General features: G+C 48.8%; 7 protein-coding genes across 9 annotated transcripts; 5 read left to right on the forward strand and 2 right to left on the reverse strand.

Moving 5' to 3' along the window:
* Positions 1–13: 13 nt before the first annotated feature.
* Positions 14–1,211, forward strand: FOXG_11768 (uncharacterized protein). The gene has a single exon (XM_018391497.1). It carries the CDS (start codon positions 173–175, stop codon positions 1,139–1,141), a length of 969 nt encoding a protein of 322 aa, XP_018250155.1. The 5' UTR covers positions 14–172; the 3' UTR covers positions 1,142–1,211.
* Positions 1,212–2,846: 1,635 nt separating this feature from the next.
* FOXG_11769 (mannosyl-oligosaccharide alpha-1,2-mannosidase) lies at positions 2,847–4,726 on the forward strand. The gene has a single exon (XM_018391498.1). It carries the CDS (start codon positions 2,938–2,940, stop codon positions 4,567–4,569), a length of 1,632 nt encoding a protein of 543 aa, XP_018250156.1. The 5' UTR covers positions 2,847–2,937; the 3' UTR covers positions 4,570–4,726.
* A 317-nt stretch (positions 4,727–5,043) lies between these two features.
* Positions 5,044–7,102, forward strand: FOXG_11770 (uncharacterized protein). Of its 3 annotated transcripts, XM_018391501.1 has the most exons (5): positions 5,044–5,292; positions 5,340–5,642; positions 5,838–5,921; positions 6,024–6,183; positions 6,245–7,056. In XM_018391501.1, the coding sequence occupies exons 1-5, from the start codon at positions 5,130–5,132 to the stop codon at positions 6,777–6,779; spliced, it is 1,245 nt and encodes a 414-aa protein (XP_018250159.1). In that variant the 5' UTR covers positions 5,044–5,129; the 3' UTR covers positions 6,780–7,056. The 3 variants fall into 3 exon arrangements, with proteins under 3 accessions (XP_018250159.1, XP_018250158.1, XP_018250157.1); XM_018391500.1 differs by having other exon boundaries at positions 5,047–5,292; positions 5,838–6,183; positions 6,245–7,102; XM_018391499.1 differs by having other exon boundaries at positions 5,047–5,292; positions 5,340–6,183; positions 6,245–7,102.
* A 1,223-nt stretch (positions 7,103–8,325) lies between these two features.
* FOXG_11771 (NADPH2 dehydrogenase) lies at positions 8,326–9,734 on the reverse strand. The gene is made up of 2 exons (XM_018391502.1): positions 9,444–9,734; positions 8,326–9,379 (listed from the first exon to the last, which is right to left on the reverse strand). Exons 1-2 carry the CDS (start codon positions 9,562–9,564, stop codon positions 8,388–8,390), a joined length of 1,113 nt encoding a protein of 370 aa, XP_018250160.1. The 5' UTR covers positions 9,565–9,734; the 3' UTR covers positions 8,326–8,387.
* A 207-nt stretch (positions 9,735–9,941) lies between these two features.
* FOXG_11772 (uncharacterized protein) lies at positions 9,942–12,003 on the forward strand. The gene is made up of 2 exons (XM_018391503.1): positions 9,942–10,735; positions 10,784–12,003. The coding sequence occupies exons 1-2, from the start codon at positions 10,135–10,137 to the stop codon at positions 11,968–11,970; spliced, it is 1,788 nt and encodes a 595-aa protein (XP_018250161.1). The 5' UTR covers positions 9,942–10,134; the 3' UTR covers positions 11,971–12,003.
* Positions 12,004–12,782: 779 nt separating this feature from the next.
* On the forward strand, positions 12,783–14,077 carry FOXG_11773 (uncharacterized protein). The gene is made up of 2 exons (XM_018391504.1): positions 12,783–13,051; positions 13,119–14,077. The coding sequence occupies exons 1-2, from the start codon at positions 12,914–12,916 to the stop codon at positions 13,965–13,967; spliced, it is 987 nt and encodes a 328-aa protein (XP_018250162.1). The 5' UTR covers positions 12,783–12,913; the 3' UTR covers positions 13,968–14,077.
* FOXG_11774 (uncharacterized protein) lies at positions 14,066–16,986 on the reverse strand. The gene is made up of 6 exons (XM_018391505.1): positions 16,911–16,986; positions 16,636–16,720; positions 16,485–16,574; positions 15,327–16,433; positions 14,944–15,278; positions 14,066–14,894 (listed from the first exon to the last, which is right to left on the reverse strand). Coding segments are annotated over exons 1-6 (2,373 nt in total). The 5' UTR covers positions 16,913–16,986; the 3' UTR covers positions 14,066–14,140.
* Positions 16,987–17,394: the final 408 nt, after the last annotated feature.

Consider the following 17,394-nt stretch of genomic DNA (forward strand, 5'->3'; position numbering starts at 1 on the left):
GGAAAGGGATCTCTGATTGGTCAAGATACTATCATCGTCATGTTGGAAGAGGTGCATGTTGGATATATAAGACGCGGGATTCTCTGACAATGGATGAGAATATTTACAGACCAGTTCATTATACAAAGACACTTATATCTCGATCAATCTTGACATCCAAAACTTTTCCACAATGGAGTTTCCTAACCCTTCTCTCATCGGCGGCGCAGCTGACATCCCGGTTAACTCTGCTTCACCCATCTTCACCTTCACACCAGTCACTCTCCCCTCCAAAGACCGCAGAGTCGATCTCGACCTGAAGGTCACAGCTCCCATCAATGGAGATAATCTCCCCATTATAGTTCTCTCCCACGGCCACGGCCCAAGCAACTATCTCTCCTCGCTCAAGGGCTACGGCCCTGTTGCCGATTGGTGGGCTAGCCATGGCTTTGTCGTCATTCAACCTACACACTTGAGCTCTCGACAACTAGGCTTCGAGCTGAACGCTGAGAGTATTAGTGAGCTCTTTATGGAGTCTCGCGCTAAGGATTTGGTTCAGATTGTCGATAGTCTTGATAACATTGAGACTACTGTCCCTCTTCTCAAGGGCAGACTTGACAAGTCCAAGATTGCTGTTGTTGGACATTCCCTCGGCTCTTTGTCCTCTGCTCTCCTGCTCGGCGCCGTCAACACCGACCCTCGTGATGGAAAAACCTTCAAGGTCGCTGATCCCCGCATCAAAGCAGGCGTCCTCTTCGGTGCCATCGGCGCAAGCGACGATCCCTCTGAAAACGGGAAATCCATGCTTCCCTTCCTCGACCTCAACTTCTCCAACATGACGACTCCCTGTCTCGTATTCTGGGGCGACAGTGACGTCAGTCCACATCTCACAAACCGAGGAGCAGACTGGCATAATGATCCCTACAAGCTCTCACCAGGACCTAAGGCTTCCTTTGAGGTTAAGGATGGAAAGCATGGGTTTGGTGGTATTAGTGGATGGGATGCTGAGGAGTGTCAGGATGAGGGTGTTGAGAGGTTGGCGGCGATGCAGAGGGTTACGTGGGCTTATCTGAGGAGTCAGTTGTATGGCGATGATCCATGGGAGGAGGCGAAGAAGGCTATTGGGCAGCATCCTCAAATTGGAAAGATTGAGGAGAAGTAGTGGACACAGGAGCTTGTTGAATTTCTAGTTAAGGATAGTCACTCGCATACATACTAAGTTTCATACCCACACGTTTGCCTTGCCGCTTTACCAACCAAAGGTGGCACACTTTTCATGTAGCATATGAAGACTTTGGCACCCTCTTCGGCGAAGTGTTCAGCGATGCCTTAGCCAAAGCTATGTTGTATAGTAGCTGTAATGTTTGTCTGTTCACTAATTCTGGCTGTCAGACTTGGACACTTCTCAATTTTATCAACGCAAGGGTCCTGTCAGCTACACTCGACTTGCTTGTTTTATATTGGTCACGAGTATAGTGCCTTGCGTCTTTCAGAGGGGTTGGCTGCGCCCCGGGAATCCACAGGGCGCAGCGAATCCTCTTGAAGGTCAATATGGTAGATAAGGCAGGTAAGTCAGCCAAGTGATAATCTGCCAGGCATCTTTAACTTTTCACCTGCATGGAGGCGTCTCGAGCTCTTCTATCTTCAAAAATGCCGCACCGCCATTCACACCACCACCATACTGACCATTCCTCAACGTTCGCCGGGCCAATATTGCCTGATACTGAGCCTCTCCTCCCGCCTCCTACAACCTTCGAAAATGACACCAAGGTTGACATCATAACGATGGAGCGTATAATCTCCATGGTGATATTTTTTGCAGTCGTCATTTTTGGATTTTTGACTATCTGGAACTGGAGCCAAGAGCCGTCCCGACCGCCGTACCCGGACCCATGAGTCTGCGTTTCGTACACTATCCGAACAATGCTACGAGCCGCGCGTGGGGCATCCTGCAAGGCAAGCGATAGAAGAATAGCTTGGAAGATTGGAGTACGAAGGCGAGAAGGATGCTACATGCTTTGAATGGCGCGCGGGGTCGGTCCAATGCCGATATGAAAGACAGTGGCTGCACCAGACATATACCAGAGCGGGAAATCAATGTCAGCGAAATTATGATTTGCATCTGTTTCTCTCCCCTCCATACAAAAGTCTCTGGCACTTCTATCTTCTCGGTGTTCAAAACCTAGGATTGCGTCCTTCTCGCCATCATATCTAACTCGGAATCCCACTGAGCAACCTTTGGCTAAAACTGAGCCTCTCATACCGCGCGCTCTGGCCTCACAAACCGGCATCACAAGAGTGCAAATTCTTCACCTTTGTCTTTGGATTTTTGGTCTTCGGGGTTTCAACCTTCTGTCGGGCGATTGGCCAAATCTCAGATCCGCTTGACGCATCGCCACCTCTGCCACCGACTTTCAACATGAACACATTTCGAGGGCTGCCTGGCTATGGTTTTATCCCGAGTCATTAATTCGGCCTAGCTCTTCAGATCTCAGGTCTTCAGAGCTCAAAACCACTGCTCCATTCATCCACATTCTGGTCAATTGTCAGACCATATCTACACAGGAGTGAAGTTGCAGCCATCACTCACGGCAAACATTTTAACTCAGATGATCTGCACGTAAAACCTCCGATGATGCCGAGATTACAGGGTTATCAATTCAAGGTTTCATCGGCAAGTCAAAGCTTGAGTGGTGCTTTGACAACTGCCGACTTGCAGTCGCATCTGCATAGTCATAATTAACGCATTAAACTCAATTTCCCCTGTTGATCTGCTCAATTCAGGAACAATTGTAACAATGCTATATGATGATAAACATGCGGTAATTACATCTGCGACATTCCAAAAAAAAAAGTAAATTTGAGCATCGGCACATGCAAATGCATTGCTCTTTGGGTTAAAATGCGGTGCTGCCCAGTCGGTTGTTTCTGAGCATATGGCATTCACTCATTCAGGCCATGATGTTGTTTTCATTCGTTCTTTGCACTTTTGTGCTATCAGCAATCGCTTCACCTTCTACGCCCATCTCTGAGCAGAAGCTTGGGGGGTTACGGTATCCCAAACAGCGCGGTAAGCATTATGACTACACCGGGTTTGAGCCCAACCAGAAGAAGCGCGCGGATGATATTATTGATATGTTTCGCTTTGCTTGGAATGGATACTACGAGCATGCGTTCCCTCATGATTCTTTGAGACCAAAGTATAACAACTACACGGATGATCGTAATGGATGGGGCGTCACTGCTGTTGATGGTCTTGATACTGCGATTTTGATGGAGCAGACGGACATTGTCGAGATTATTCTGGACTTTATCCCGACTATCAACTTTACTAAGACTAACACTCCTGAACCTACTACCGTCAGTTTGTTTGAGACAAACATTCGATATCTGGGTGGATTGCTAAGTGCCTATGATCTTCTCAAAGGACCGTTCAAGCATCTCAAAGTCAACAAGGATAACGTTGATGCTCTGCTCAAGCAAGCTACTACACTGGCCGACACACTGAAGTTTGCTTTTGATACGCCATCCGGAATTCCGTTCGGTTCACTGTGGATCGAGAACCAGACATCCACCGACGAGAACAGCCTTGAGGATGGAACTGCCTACGCGGGTTTGGCGGCTATGGGCACTCTTGTTCTTGAATGGCAGCACCTTTCGGATCTCACTGGAGATCCTCAGTACGGCAAGCTGGCCAATCGCGCTGAGTCATATTGGCTTTCTCCATCGTCTGAGGTCTGGCCTGGTCTCACTGGAGGTCGCTTCAGTCTCAAGACGGGTGAGATTCTCGATGAGTATGGTGGATGGACGTCGGGTAATGACTCAGCTTATGAGTACCTCATTAAGATGTATGTCTATGATCCAGACAGGTTCAGCCATTACGGTGAACGTTTCACTCTGGCGGCCGACTCTACCATCAAGCATCTGATCTCTCATCCATCGTCGCGACCCGACTTGACCATGGCAGCCGCATTCACCGGTAGGCAGCAAGTCAATTATACCGAATTCCTCGCATGTTTCATCGGCGGATCATTCATTCTCGGAAGTTCAGCCCTAGACCGCCCAGACTGGCTCGACTACGGCCTCTCCTTCAGCGAATACTGCGCCAACGGCTACCGCTACACAGCATCCGGCATTGGTCCAACCCTCTACAGCTGGGATCTCAACGAACTAGCACAGCCCGAGAACAAAAACCAGACCGCCTTCTACAACCGCGCGGGCTTCTTCATCCAGGAGGGAATCTTCCAGGGCGGCCAGGCACCCGAGGCCGTGGAGAGCTGGTACTACGCCTACCAGAAGACGCACGACCAGTACTGGCGCGACGTGGCGTGGGCGTACACCCTAGCGCAGAACAGGACGATGCGCGTTGGCGGGGGGTTCGCTAGCATCAACAACGTGCTGTCTCCGTCTGGGGACGGAGTGCGCGGCGGCATCATGGCTAGCTTCATGCTCGCTGAGACGCTCAAGTACATGTGGCTAATCCAGACGGAGAACAAGGGCGAATGGGACGTCTTGGAGGGAGGGGAGAATCTGTTTGTTTACAATACTGAGGCTCACCCGCTACGGGTTGCTGCGAAGAAACCTGTTTAACCTTGTTTTTAGAGATTCAGCCTAGCATTGAGCGTGGCGCTTTTTGGCGTCTCACTGCCTCCGCTGGTAGATTCAGTCTCCGAAGGTGGCGGAGGCAAGTTAAAACATTGTTTTGTGACAATAGAAAATGTTTAATTGCAGGCTTTGCCAATACTAGCTGAACCAAACTCTTTTCCGTCACTTTTTGGGTGATTATGTGTCAGAAGACGGTGAGGTGGCTTTCCTGTTTCGCTTAAAAACACCCAATATTGTCTGGTTGGCGCTGCCAAGAGCCCCATAAGGCTGATGTGCCTCAAAGCATATTGGGCGATGGGAATGTGCATTTTCAGCTTTGGCTACTAGCGCATAACAAGCTCAATGGAGGTCCCTACTGCCGGGTCTAGATTCTGGGAGGGGAAGAGGGAGCTTGCCGAGCTGAGAGGATGCATGTATAAGAGGCAATGGCCACATCTTGTGTTACGGAATCAGCAGAATAGAGCATCACAAGAGATCTTGACAATTTCCCTCTGTACTCTACTTACTTTTCTCCTAGCCAATCCATTAGACCTTCCAGTGCAACCATGCGCCTGCTCAAAGGCCTCGTACTAGGTCTACTCCTTGAGAGAGGTCTAGGCCAGACAGACACTCAGCCAGAGGGTGACAGTATTGCAACTGTTGCCGACCCTGTCGAGACAGATCCCGCAGATGTGCCTGCTCCTGACCCGAGTGCTCCATCAGATGGCGGTGCGCTTGATTGAAGCATTTATTTAACTCCCGCTGACAGCAACCAGACATTCCTTCAGATCCCCCAGACCCAGCAGATGATGGACCGACAATCACAATAGATGACCCTCAGCCCACCGATGACGGATCCGATGCCAGAATCCCCGCCCCAGATCCCACTGATGAACCTACCGATGTCGAAGACCCCTCAGCCATTCCTGATGATCCCGCCGAAACAAATACAGACGATGAACAGCTAGCTCCCACTGACCAGCCCGCGCCAACCGACACTGAGCCCGAGCCCACCGCAACAGACGTCGATGCTACGCCGACCAATGATGAGGAGACTCCCCAAGAGACAGATACCAATGGTGAGGAAGCTACGCAGACAGATGGTGACACCGATGCGGCACCCGTCGTTCCAACAGAAGCCTTGAACTCCGCGGCCGAAGAGACCCCAGAGGCAACCCCTCTGGCGTCCGACACCGCAGACGACCAAGTTCCACAGACGACCGAAGAGCCATCGGATGAAGAGACCGAAGAACCGAAAGCTGACTCTGAACCAGAAGAGTCTACCCAGCAGGAATCCAGAGGAATTGTAGCGCCGACAAAGACTGAGAAGAGCGAGGCGAAGCCGACTGATGGCGATGGTAAATATTCACCTGCTCCTTATGCTAGTCCGACTGGAGGGGATGAGACGGAGCCGACGGGATCGAAGAATGAACAGACCGCTGATGGAACAACCCGCAAAGCTGCAGCTACAGGTAGTGGAGGCAAGGAGGAGAAGACTACACTTGCTACTTCCAAGGGAGCTGCGCCGACATCGCCTGCTCAGGATTATGCCATTGATCTGGAAGAAGCTGACCTGGGCGACTATGCCGAGTTCCAAGGCGCCGGCGACAAGACCGTCGTGTAAGTTTCCCCAAACCCTCCCATACCCTCCCATACCCTCAATAAATACTGACTCCATTAGCATTCTCAAACCACCTCCCAACACCGAAGCAAAGTGCGATCTCCCCCCAACAAGCGACGAAGACGTCCCCGAGGGTGAAGACGTGCGCGTCATCCTTTCCGTGAAAATCGCAGACCTCAAGAAAGGCGTCAAGTCTGGTAATCGCTTGCAAATGCTCATTGACGGTTCGACTATTTACGATAAAGAGCTTTTGGGCACTGGTGATGAAGAGGAGAGTATTTCGAGCGATAAGTTCAAGGCTGCGCTGGATCAGAAGGTTAATGTTGTTCAAAAGGCGGGTGATAAGCCGGTGCAGGTAACTATTCAGGATGCGAATATCAGGAGTGCTATTAGCGGGGGCAGTAGAGGGGGCAGTGGAGGAGGTGGAGGTTCTGGTGGTGGCTCTGGTGGTGGTTCTGGGGATGATGGTGATAACTCTGGTGATGGTGGCGGTGGAGGCGGAAGTGGCAGCGGAAGTGGCAGCGGAAGTGGCAGCGGAAGTGGCAGCGGAAGTGGCAGCGGAAAGTGGCAGCGGAAGCGGTTCAGGCGATGGTAATGGCGACAGCTCAGGCGGAGGTGCTTCTGAGAGTGCCTCAGGAACCCGGCGGCGAGGGCGCATCACCATCAAGTGTTTCCGGCAGCGATGGTCAAACCAACGTTGCTGGCAAGAACTTCATGGTCGGCGAGGTCCTCATCTATGCCCTCCCTCTTGCCGTCGCTCTCGTGGGATGAGCCCATGTAAAATTGGACATTCTTGTATCTAGTTCTTGGTGGTTGAGTTGGAGTTGTACAGATCGCCGAGCTATCGGGTTAATAATGTTGATGCATTGCTCCAGTTAATGAGAATTTGATGACGGTTTAATGACTGCATAGTTTACCAACGTAGAGCTTTGTCTGCTATCGCTGCCCACTCTATTTCTCATAAATTTCATTTTTTAAAAGCATACTGCTAACATTAGCCGTGATAACACTTGTGCTGTTGTCCTGCGAATGTGCCGTCGAAGGGAGCTGTCATAGGGGCTGTCACAGATGCTAGCAAAGCCTGAGGCTTGAAAGCGGCAGCAGGGGAAGGCATTTCTCAATCCCTCAGATCTGTAAATAATCCATGAACAGATCTTCTGTTATTTACATGCTAATTATAGATATGTCCTTAAATAGCCTCTTTTATTCCAAGAGTTGGATCCACGGTCTCTCCTCAAAGACTCCTTATTAACCTCCTCCATCCGGAGTTATCCAAAGTCAGTACCATCATTCAACAAAACACATCTACAGTCCTTTTGGTGACTATTTCTTTGGGCTATAGTTAGTAGAATAAATGCAACTGGAAGAGTCACAATCCTGAATCTTCTTGCGATACGTGGTCCCGTCTTTTCTCGTGAACGTTCTCCACTCGCAACAATCAACTAGGACGCGATCTGAGCCTGCCCTGGGCTGGACTTCAGTGGTCTCCATTTCGCACATCTTGAGGGTTTTAAGATTAGTAAATTAATATTGTTGATAGTATTGTTTTTGAAACTCAGAGGTCTTGAAAATAATTAAGGGTCAAGTTGTATGCTACAGTAGGAGAGAATCGCTATTTATACTTTCTGGCTGTTTGTGATCTAGCATCTACAATAAGAGTACAAGCTCCCCCGTGGTCTTTGAAATGGGACATGAGTAAGAAGCATCTTGAGTCTGTGCACTATATGTTTGCCATTTGGGTGTATTAGTAGCATCTTCACGAACCATGCCATAGTAATTTCATTGGCTATAGTCAGAAGAGCAAGGCACCTGGGCAGGACAGCTTTAGTTTTAGGAGTCATGAACAGCCACGCGATATTGTCGTAAACATACATTCACATTTAAACGTGGTAATACTGATATCCTGTGCCTTTCCAGAATATGGCTGCATTGTACGACCCAGGCGCCCATGTTCATCACGTCACGATTAGTTCATTTATCTTCGTGACAGGGGATTCATCGCTTCTCGAACTGTTCCACCGGCTACTTCCGTCTGCTGAGCTTTCTGGTTAATCTATTCAGACAGGTCATTTGATCAAGTGTAGTAAAAAGCCAACCAAAAGCCTAGGGCTTCTCGTCAGAGATCGCAATGCATGTAGTAAGGCGATTCACCGGCCTGATAACAATACTAATTCAGGTTTTCTCTGATTTTTATTGAAATATGTTACACCTTTGCAGTATTCCTGCTCAAGAACTCCTGACTAAACGCATAGTCAGTATACCCCCTCGCTATCTTGGGAGTATAAAAGTACGTCCTATCATATCCTTCCAATCCAATACCCGTCTTCAAACGAAACACAAGATCCGGATTCGCAACAAAATATCTCCCAAAAGCAATCAGAACATCATATCCCTTGTACATCTCATCAACAGCGGTTCTAGCTGAGTCACTCTTGAAGCCGCCCGAGAGGACCACAGGACTTGTGTTGTTCCACAGCTCAACAATCCACCGAACTGTCCGTTGACCACCGCAATCAGCATCATCGTTACCGCGTATACGAGCTTCGATGAGATGCAGGTATGCTAGGCCAAGTGGTTTGAGTTGCTCGATGAGGTACTGGAACTGAGGATCGGGGTCGTCCATGAGCATGCCTAGAAAGTCGCTGTAGGGACTGAGACGCATTCCAGTCTTATCGGCTCCGACGGCTGCGATGACGGCTTTTGTGACTTCGATGTGGAATCTAGCGCGATTCTCAATACTTCCTCCCCAACGATCTGTGCGTTTGTTGCAAGTATCCTGTAAGAACTGATCAGGTAGATACCCATTCGCACCATGGATCTCAACGCCGTCAAAACCCGCCGCGATAGCGTTTCTCGCAGCAGAGACATAGTTCTCTATAGTAGTCTGGATATCGTCCTCTGTCATTTCTTGAGGAGTTGGCATTGATGGCTCGGCCGGAACAACACTACTGGAAAGAAGAGGGTAGCCCTTCCTCCGCAGAACATCAGGGTTGCCAGCTCGTCCTTGATGCCAGAGCTGACAAAAGACTTTACAGCCCTTTGCGTGAATGGCGTCGGTTATACTGCGCCACGCTGTGACTTGAGCATCGGACCAAATTCCAGGTGCATTGTCGGAACCGGCTGTGCTTTCGGATATGAAGGTTGCTTCACTGATGATGAGAGTACCAGGTGTTGATGCACGTTGTTCGTAGTATTCTATTCTCTCCAGTTAGTTTTGTTTATTCATCAGCGTTTAATGGATTGATTTGTTACCACTGACCTCTTGTCATTGAAGTTGGGCAATGATCATCGTCGCAGCGGTATCTGGTCAGAGGCGCCATAACAATTCGGTGCTCCAGAGAAGTTGACCCAACGGCCAGTGGCTCAAAGAGTCGTGACATGATGTCTCTGTCCGCCAACAATTCAGTTTTCAGATAAAACCAGCTTGCGAACCAAGTATCGAAATAATCGCAGCATTAAGAAAAGTCCTGTATCAAAGCCCCTTCAATAAATATGCATTTCCAATACCCATCCTTCCATCATCCCCACCACTAACTGAGGTACTCGGTGGGTAAATGGTATTGAAACCCACCAAGATCCACCCTTATCGCAATCATCCGGAAAACTTATCCAGACGTCGGAACAGAAGATGCCGACAGAGAACCAGCACTACACCAGCCGCTTTATTCCCGACGGGGACATTCTTGGCCGACGGGGACCTTTGCGAATGTGCTCGTGTCTCGTCGAATGAACACAAGGTGGGGGATTCGGGAATAAGGGTTCCTGACGGGAAATATGTGAGCTGAAGAATTTGATGATGACATTGCAAAATTGATCATCGTTTCTTGTCTGGGTGGAGGCTGTTGCGTGTCAGAAATACAAGGACTTTGGCGAAGCTGGTCATCTTCTTCCTCTCTCTTGTACTCCCTCTGTCTTGTCGCAAGCAAGATACTTCGCAAGTGATCGTCAACATGAGTCCCGATTCTAAGAATTTCGACACATCACAAGCATGCTCCGAACAGATCACAAAGGACGAGTCACCGTCTCAGCTTGCCAGCGATGAGAAAATACGAATCGCCAACATCGACAGCGGTTCCAGAACACAAATAGCAGAACAAAACAGCACAGACCAAAGCGACGCCGAAAGCATAGGCGGCCAACGCAACAGCGACCTCCCCCGAAAACGCCTTCTTATCTCCATAACCGCCCTATCAGTATGCCTTTTCGTATCTTTCCTCGACCAAACGAGCGTGTCAACGGCTACACCCGCCGTAGCTGGCGAGCTCGAAACAGGAACTTCAACGTCATGGATCGGAACTTCGTTTTTAATAGCGTCTACGGCATTTCAGCTGATCAACGGCCGACTTTCGGATATTTTCGGGCGGAAGAATATGCTATTGTTATGCCTGTTTCTCATGGGTGTTGGTGATCTTGCGTGCGGTTTTGCAAAGACGCCGGTGCAGTTGTACGTTTTCCGGTCGATTGCTGGTGTTGGTGGTGGGGGGATTAATAGCTTGGTCATGATTATCGTGAGTGATATCACATCACTACAAAATCGAGGCTACTATCAAGGTGAGTTGTCATATACATGCTTAGCGAGCCTGGATTGACAAAGATTAGGTATGTTAGGAGCCATCATTGCCCTTGCAAACGGCGTCGGACCCTTCCTAGGCGGTGCGATCGTTCAATCTGCGACTTGGCGATGGGTCTTTTGGATGATACCCATCATCACTCTGCCTACAACAGCGATTATCTGGTTCTACCTCCCTCTAAAGCATCGATCCGGAGGGTACATGGAGAAGATAAAAAAGATCGACTACGGAGGCATCGTTCTCAACATTGCATCAACACTACTACTTCTGATCCCCATATCTGGAGGAGGCGTCACATATGCCTGGACGTCAGCTTTCTTCATCGCCACCGTCATCATCAGTATCTTGCTAGCCGTCCTCTTCGTTCTGTTTGAATGGAAATTGGCAAAACTACCGATTATGCCTCTTCGACTATATCGTGCACCTCATTGCTGGGCGCTATACCTGCAGTCTTTTTTGACGGGTTTGGCTTACTTTGGCAACTTCTTCTATCTACCGCTGTACTTCCAATCGGTCCTTGGATACGACGCACTAGTTGCCGGTGCTCTCATCTTAGCAGTGGTCATTCCAACATCACTCACGTCTATCCTTTCAGGGCAGTACATGAGTCGCGTGGGAAGTTATATGCACTGCATCCTAGCTGGTTTCGCTCTATGGACGCTTGGAAATGGCCTTACGCTTATCTTTGATCGTGAGACGAAGCTGGGCCCGCTAATCGCCATTCTCATCGTTGAGGGCGCGGGTATTGGGTTCACTCTGCAGCCTACACTCGTTGGGATGTATGCAAACGGTCGCAGTGAGGACAGAGCAGTGACGACTGGTTTGCGAAACTTTATCCGCACAATTGGCGGAGCGTTTGGAGTAGTCATCTCGGGTGTTATCCTCTCTAACACGTTGAACAAAGAGCTTGGTGGTAAAGGCATCGTGTCCAACGACACAATTGCTCAATTGACATCATCAACATACTCTTTGAGCAGTATGGGCTTGTCGCAACAGGATCAGGATATCATTCTAGATGCATACATGAAGGGTCTGTACTACACATTTGTCTTCTTTACGGTATGCTCGGGATTAAGTCTGGTTCTGACGTTCTGGGTTGGAAACACGAGCCTCAAATCGCCTGCAAAAACTGAGGACGCGTCAGGTTCAACAGATCAGGAGATGACGGAGGATGAGAGACCTGGGCAGGTCGATCTCGAAAAGGCACAGCGATAGAGATAGAGCTTTTTGAGTTATCACAAGGAATAAAAGTTTTTGACAATTGTTCTTGACTATTGCCCACAAGGAATTGTTGGTGATGGAGGGAAAACGCACCGATTGGAGGCGGCTGGAAACCCTGTTCATCGATCGCGCACCAGACGCGAAACGTGACGAGGAAGAAGAGAGGTACTAAGAGACTACCGACAGTACTTTATCTCACGCGCGAAGAGCATTCGAGTTCAAGTCAATCTGTTAGTGCAATAACTTAGAGACCCCTGCTAGTTGGGTATTTAGATCTAGGCGACTTTTTCCCTGAAGCCAAAGTGGCTTTTTTAAGGATGTAGGCTCAGTGCACTCTCACCATCTGAGTTTAATTTCTTAGGCCTTGAGCAACAGACTTGTGTATTGACGGACACATCCGCCTTTCTCTTGTGCAATTAAGAGAACGACTGTAATAGGTAGTAAATAATAGCTATAGCTTTGGTCAGAAAGATAAATCGTCTAAGCACTCTGTATTACGACTATACTTTGCTGCTTGTCCCATTCATTGAGCGTTCTGTCGCTCTTACCCTACAGATCCTGAGAGAGATCTTCAGGTCCTGATCCGGGTCAGGAAAACGCCCCTAGCGCGGGGTCATGAATCGTGTCTGTGATAAGAAACGCGGGGAAGATAACGGACGTTGCATCTTGACTGGGGACGATAAGCTCTTGGTTGACCCCGTTTATTCCCGCTTATCACTCAACGCTTTGTACGATAATGCTATACCGGTTGGGTATAGGAAGGTCGTAGGAGACATCGGGCCAGAATTCGCCGAAGGGTTCGCAATAAGTTGGCCGGCATCGAGATAAGGCACTGATACAGCTTGTTTATAGCCCAGCCATCAGCCCATAGTTCAACAATTGTCTAACTGTGTTGATACAAAAGTTTCATTCTCAGAGTCTAGTGTTATTGCCTATCATGCCTACAACTTACGCCTCACACCCCGATTACGGCTATGACCGCGACTTTAAGGGATATGGAGAGAAGGGTCTAGCAGGGTTGAAGTGGCCCAACAACGCCAAGATCGCTGTATCATTCGTCATCAATTACGAAGAGGTAAATCCAACTGCACAGAAGAAAACCGGCAATTACATCTTCATAGCTAAAACTCGTGGCATTTTAGGGCGGCGAGCGCTGTGTTCAAAGTGGCGATGGCGTCTCAGAGACAAACCTCCGCGAACACCCTACAACACCACGCATGAACGAGCGCGACCTCAACGGTGAATCAGAGTACGAATATGGCTCTCGCGTTGGTTTCTGGAGATTGTTCAAGCTCTTCAACCAGCATAAGATGAAGTTCACGCTTTACGCTGTTGCCCAAGCTGTTGAGCAGCAGCCTGAAGTAGCTACCCGCTGTGTCGAAGAGGGCCATGATGTAGCTTCCCATGCTTACCGCTGGGTAGATCATCATGATTGGTCTGTTGAGAAGGAGAAGGAATACATCAAAAAGGGCATCACAAGTTTGAAGAACTTGACTGGATATGCGCCTAAGGGATGGTACTACGGCCGTCCTTCGCCGCACAGCCGCACTCTGATTCCTCAGGTTTACGAAGAAATGGGTGAAGAGCTCGTTTGGGCAAGTGATACATACGCCGACGACGTACCATACTGGATTGATCTCCCCACCGAGCGAGAAAAGCCAAACCCCAAGGGCTGTCTGATGGTTCCGTACAGCTACGACTGCAATGATTTCAAGTTCCACGTCGTCACTGGCTTTCGCGACTCTACCAGTTTCTACACTCATCTCAAGAATGCATTCGATGTGCTGTATGAAGAGGGAGAGGCGGGTGAGCCCAAGATGATGACTATTGGCTTGCATTGTCGTATTATTGGACGGCCGGGACGGTTTAAGGCTTTGAAGGATTTCGTGGAGTATATTGCACAGAAGGAGGGTGTTTGGGTTGCGACGAGGACGGAGATTGCTGAGGCTTTTAGGGAGCAGTTTCCTTACAAGAAGGGTGAGTTGGCTTAATAGAAATATTTAAATAGATGACTCAATAATCGGTTGTATTCCCACGATCTGCTTTGTCCTATCCATAAAGACCGAGGAGAAGCCAATAGTTTCGAGGACGACAACAAAAATTCATTTAACACATGTTTCATAGTTCTTCGATGATTTAGATAATGCAAGACCATTCACATCACTCATTGTCCGCTATAGTCCCAACCTCTACTCAGATCCAAGTCTCCCTGCGACAAGTTCCAAACATCTTTACAACCCTTCGCCGCTCCAGAAAACACATTAGAAGTGGACAGATCCGCAGCGCTAGGATCTTCACCAAGCATCTCATTCCACATGTGCCAGCCATGCCAACCACCAGGTGCTTCCTCATCAACCTCCATGAAAGCCTCTTTAACAGCGTCGGAGACAAGATCGCGCATTGTGATATCGTCTGCCTCATTGCTGTTCTGTAAGTTGGAGTGAGGCTGATAAGATGATAACCCTGGGCTGGCACTGAAGCTTGGTCGGTCGAACTTGGCCTGCAAAGGCGGATTCTGATGTGCACCCATTCCAGTATCACCAGACAGTCCACCGGGGCTTATGAGAGTCTTTAGAAGACTGCCAGATAGTGCATCAAAGATGTCGCGATACTTGACGGCACCTGCCCATTTCTCGCCAAACACAGTGAGACTCTGAGAACATGCTTGTGTAGCTTCGACAACATGATAGCTGAATAGGCTCTTGTCCTTCCAGATACAGTACATTAAAGTAAGTCCTGCGACGAAACAGCTATGCAGTGAGATCATAGTGTATGTAAGCGTCCGTTGCTGATTCAGTCGCTTGTATGCTACGCAGACACATGCAGCTGATCGCGCTGTTGTGATGAACCGAGGATCAGTCGTGGCTAGAGATGGAAGCAAGACTGTGAAGAGGGCTAAGACCGCTTTATGATATTGACTACTATCATCAGTCTTTGTTCGCCAAGATGACATGAAGGGATACTTACAGACTGTAAAAGTCTCCGGCATCTTGGTTAGTACTCTCAGGATCATAGAGCCACGTAATCTTGCCATTGTCTTTGGGTGACTGGGGTGTTGTTTGGATCCATCTGTCGAGGTCTGCTCGTATAGACGCCATCTTCTGATCCAGCTTGACTCGTTCCTCAACTGGACCGGAGAAGATATCTTTGTCGACCCTGAAAACAGTCCGGTGAATACGTGACTGGATCTTTTCCAGCTTGATGATATGGATGAAGGGTTCGATGTTACACCACTCAACAGCGTGTTCATCATTGAGAGATACATGGGTCAGATCCCAGTATTCTCGGCCAGGGTTGGGCATCTAACTTCAGTCAGAATGTTATTCTAACGGTAGGTGAGGGTGACTTACCGAAACATTGATATCTCTATCAGATATCGCAAAGGCCCTACCAAGAACAACGCTTGTTCCTCGGTCAAGACAATAGCACGACCAGAAAGCCCTTCGCCGGATCTCCAGATCTCTTGCGACGTCTGCAGTTGGGGCTGGTCCTTGTCGCTCACGATGCAAACCAAGCTCAATACATAACGAAACCGCATAGCGGACCTGACTCCAAGCACCAGCTCCATAAGGCGACCTCTGGCCATGAACAGCAAGTAATAAGAGAAACTGAACGGTAGCAAGATTGTGCTGCTCTAGGATATAATCCATTGGTTCAATCGCAGCTAGCAAGTGTTTTTCAGGATCGACTTGTGATGATTTGCGTGTAAGTTGTTCGAAACGTGCGGCGATGGCGTAGATCAGGTGCATGATGCTTCGTTGGGTCATGGACAGAGCACCCTGTTGATACTGGACTTCGAAAAGCTCAGAGTATTTCTTCCTGTCTAGGATTGGCCATCGGGTGTGCATTCGGTCAAAAAATATGTCGAAGAGATGGCGAGCTTCGTCCGGGAAAGGAAAGCCGTGAGATGGTTCATCCGGATGGAGGTGAAGGGTTGGAGCTAGACTCTCGAGGTATGGATCAACGGAAGGATTTGATTGTCTTGGAAAATTGCTCGGACGAGTAATGTCATTTCTAGAGTTATGAAAGATGGAGCGCTGTATCATTCGAGCGATAGCAGCACCTGAACTTGAACCAAGGTATGATGGATCTGGAGTTGCTTCAGCTGTACCAGAGGCGCAGAGTGAAAGGTAGGCGACGCCATCAATGATAGAGTTGCGCTCATAGCCATCGAGATCTTCAGATACAGACCCACGGTGAGATGATGAGGACTCAGGATAAGCCTGTGTGTTGACAGCGTCATTGTCTTGGCCATCAACAACAGAAGACGGCGCGAGGGTCTCAAAATGATCTTGCGCATGATCTGGTAGTCTGGCCTCGAGGAATGCGATACGTTCTTCGAGGGCATTGATATATAAGGTCTTGCCTCCTGGGTATTGCGGTCGGATTGTTCTCTCGTAGATACACGGAGTACCGACTCTTTCACAGGACTTACATGTTGGATGTGAGCCATCGCACTAGGGTCTCTTGTAAGTATAACTGCTAGGGAGTGTGTAAGGCTGACTCACCCGTTGTTTACGTCTCTTGCATCGCTTACAGGCCAGTGCAACGCGACCCTTGCGACCTGCTGTAGCATCGGACTGCCTTCCCATGGACCCCTAGGGAGTGTCAGCGACATTGGTCTACAAGACACAGCCCTTTACCCGAATAATTACTTACGATTCGATCTTGAAGCATTGGATACCTACCTTCAGTGGTCCGAGGATCAGTTCCGTTGTCGTCCATAGTTCTCATGTTTTTTATCCTAAGTCATGATATGTTAACGCCCATTCTAAACTCTCCATGATAGTGCGTGATTTCTCGAATGATGAGCTGCTAGACAAGATGAACAGCGACTAACTTGGTGAATCGCTACTTCATGAACCAGCCACTTGGGATCTCTCCATTGGCTGTATGACGTTCTTGGTGACTGCAAAACCCTGGCATTGACTCACATGCAAATTAACGTGTTCACTCATACAAACTTTCGGTTCATTGAAGCCGGTCAGAATGAACAATCACAAACTCCAGATAAGATCCAAGAAAACAGAATATTTCCCCAGACCCCAGAAACCGCACACGTTGTCTGCCTGTCAACCCAGTGGGTCCGTTATCTTCGGGCAACCTTATCTATGCCCAGACCAAACTAGCCCCCTGTAGCGTTACATAGTGAACATCACCATTGATAGAGACATGCTATCGAGCATGATTGGCTTCATTCCTTATCAGACTCTCCAATCGGACGGTTAAACCCCGCCTTTTATCAAGGTGCTATATCCGGTGCGACTCAGGGACCGCGCCACTGGAACTGGAACGTGAGTAATCGTCGGGAGAAAAGTACCCGATAGAGTACTGATAGACATTGCGACTCTAAGGCAGCTAAGGTCTGGAGAATAGATTGGAGATTATGATGTAAGGTTGGCTATTAGATATCAAGCA

Source organism: Fusarium oxysporum, chromosome 10 (genome assembly GCF_000149955.1).
Source record: "Fusarium oxysporum f. sp. lycopersici 4287 chromosome 10, whole genome shotgun sequence".
Taxonomy (NCBI): domain Eukaryota; kingdom Fungi; phylum Ascomycota; class Sordariomycetes; order Hypocreales; family Nectriaceae; genus Fusarium; species Fusarium oxysporum.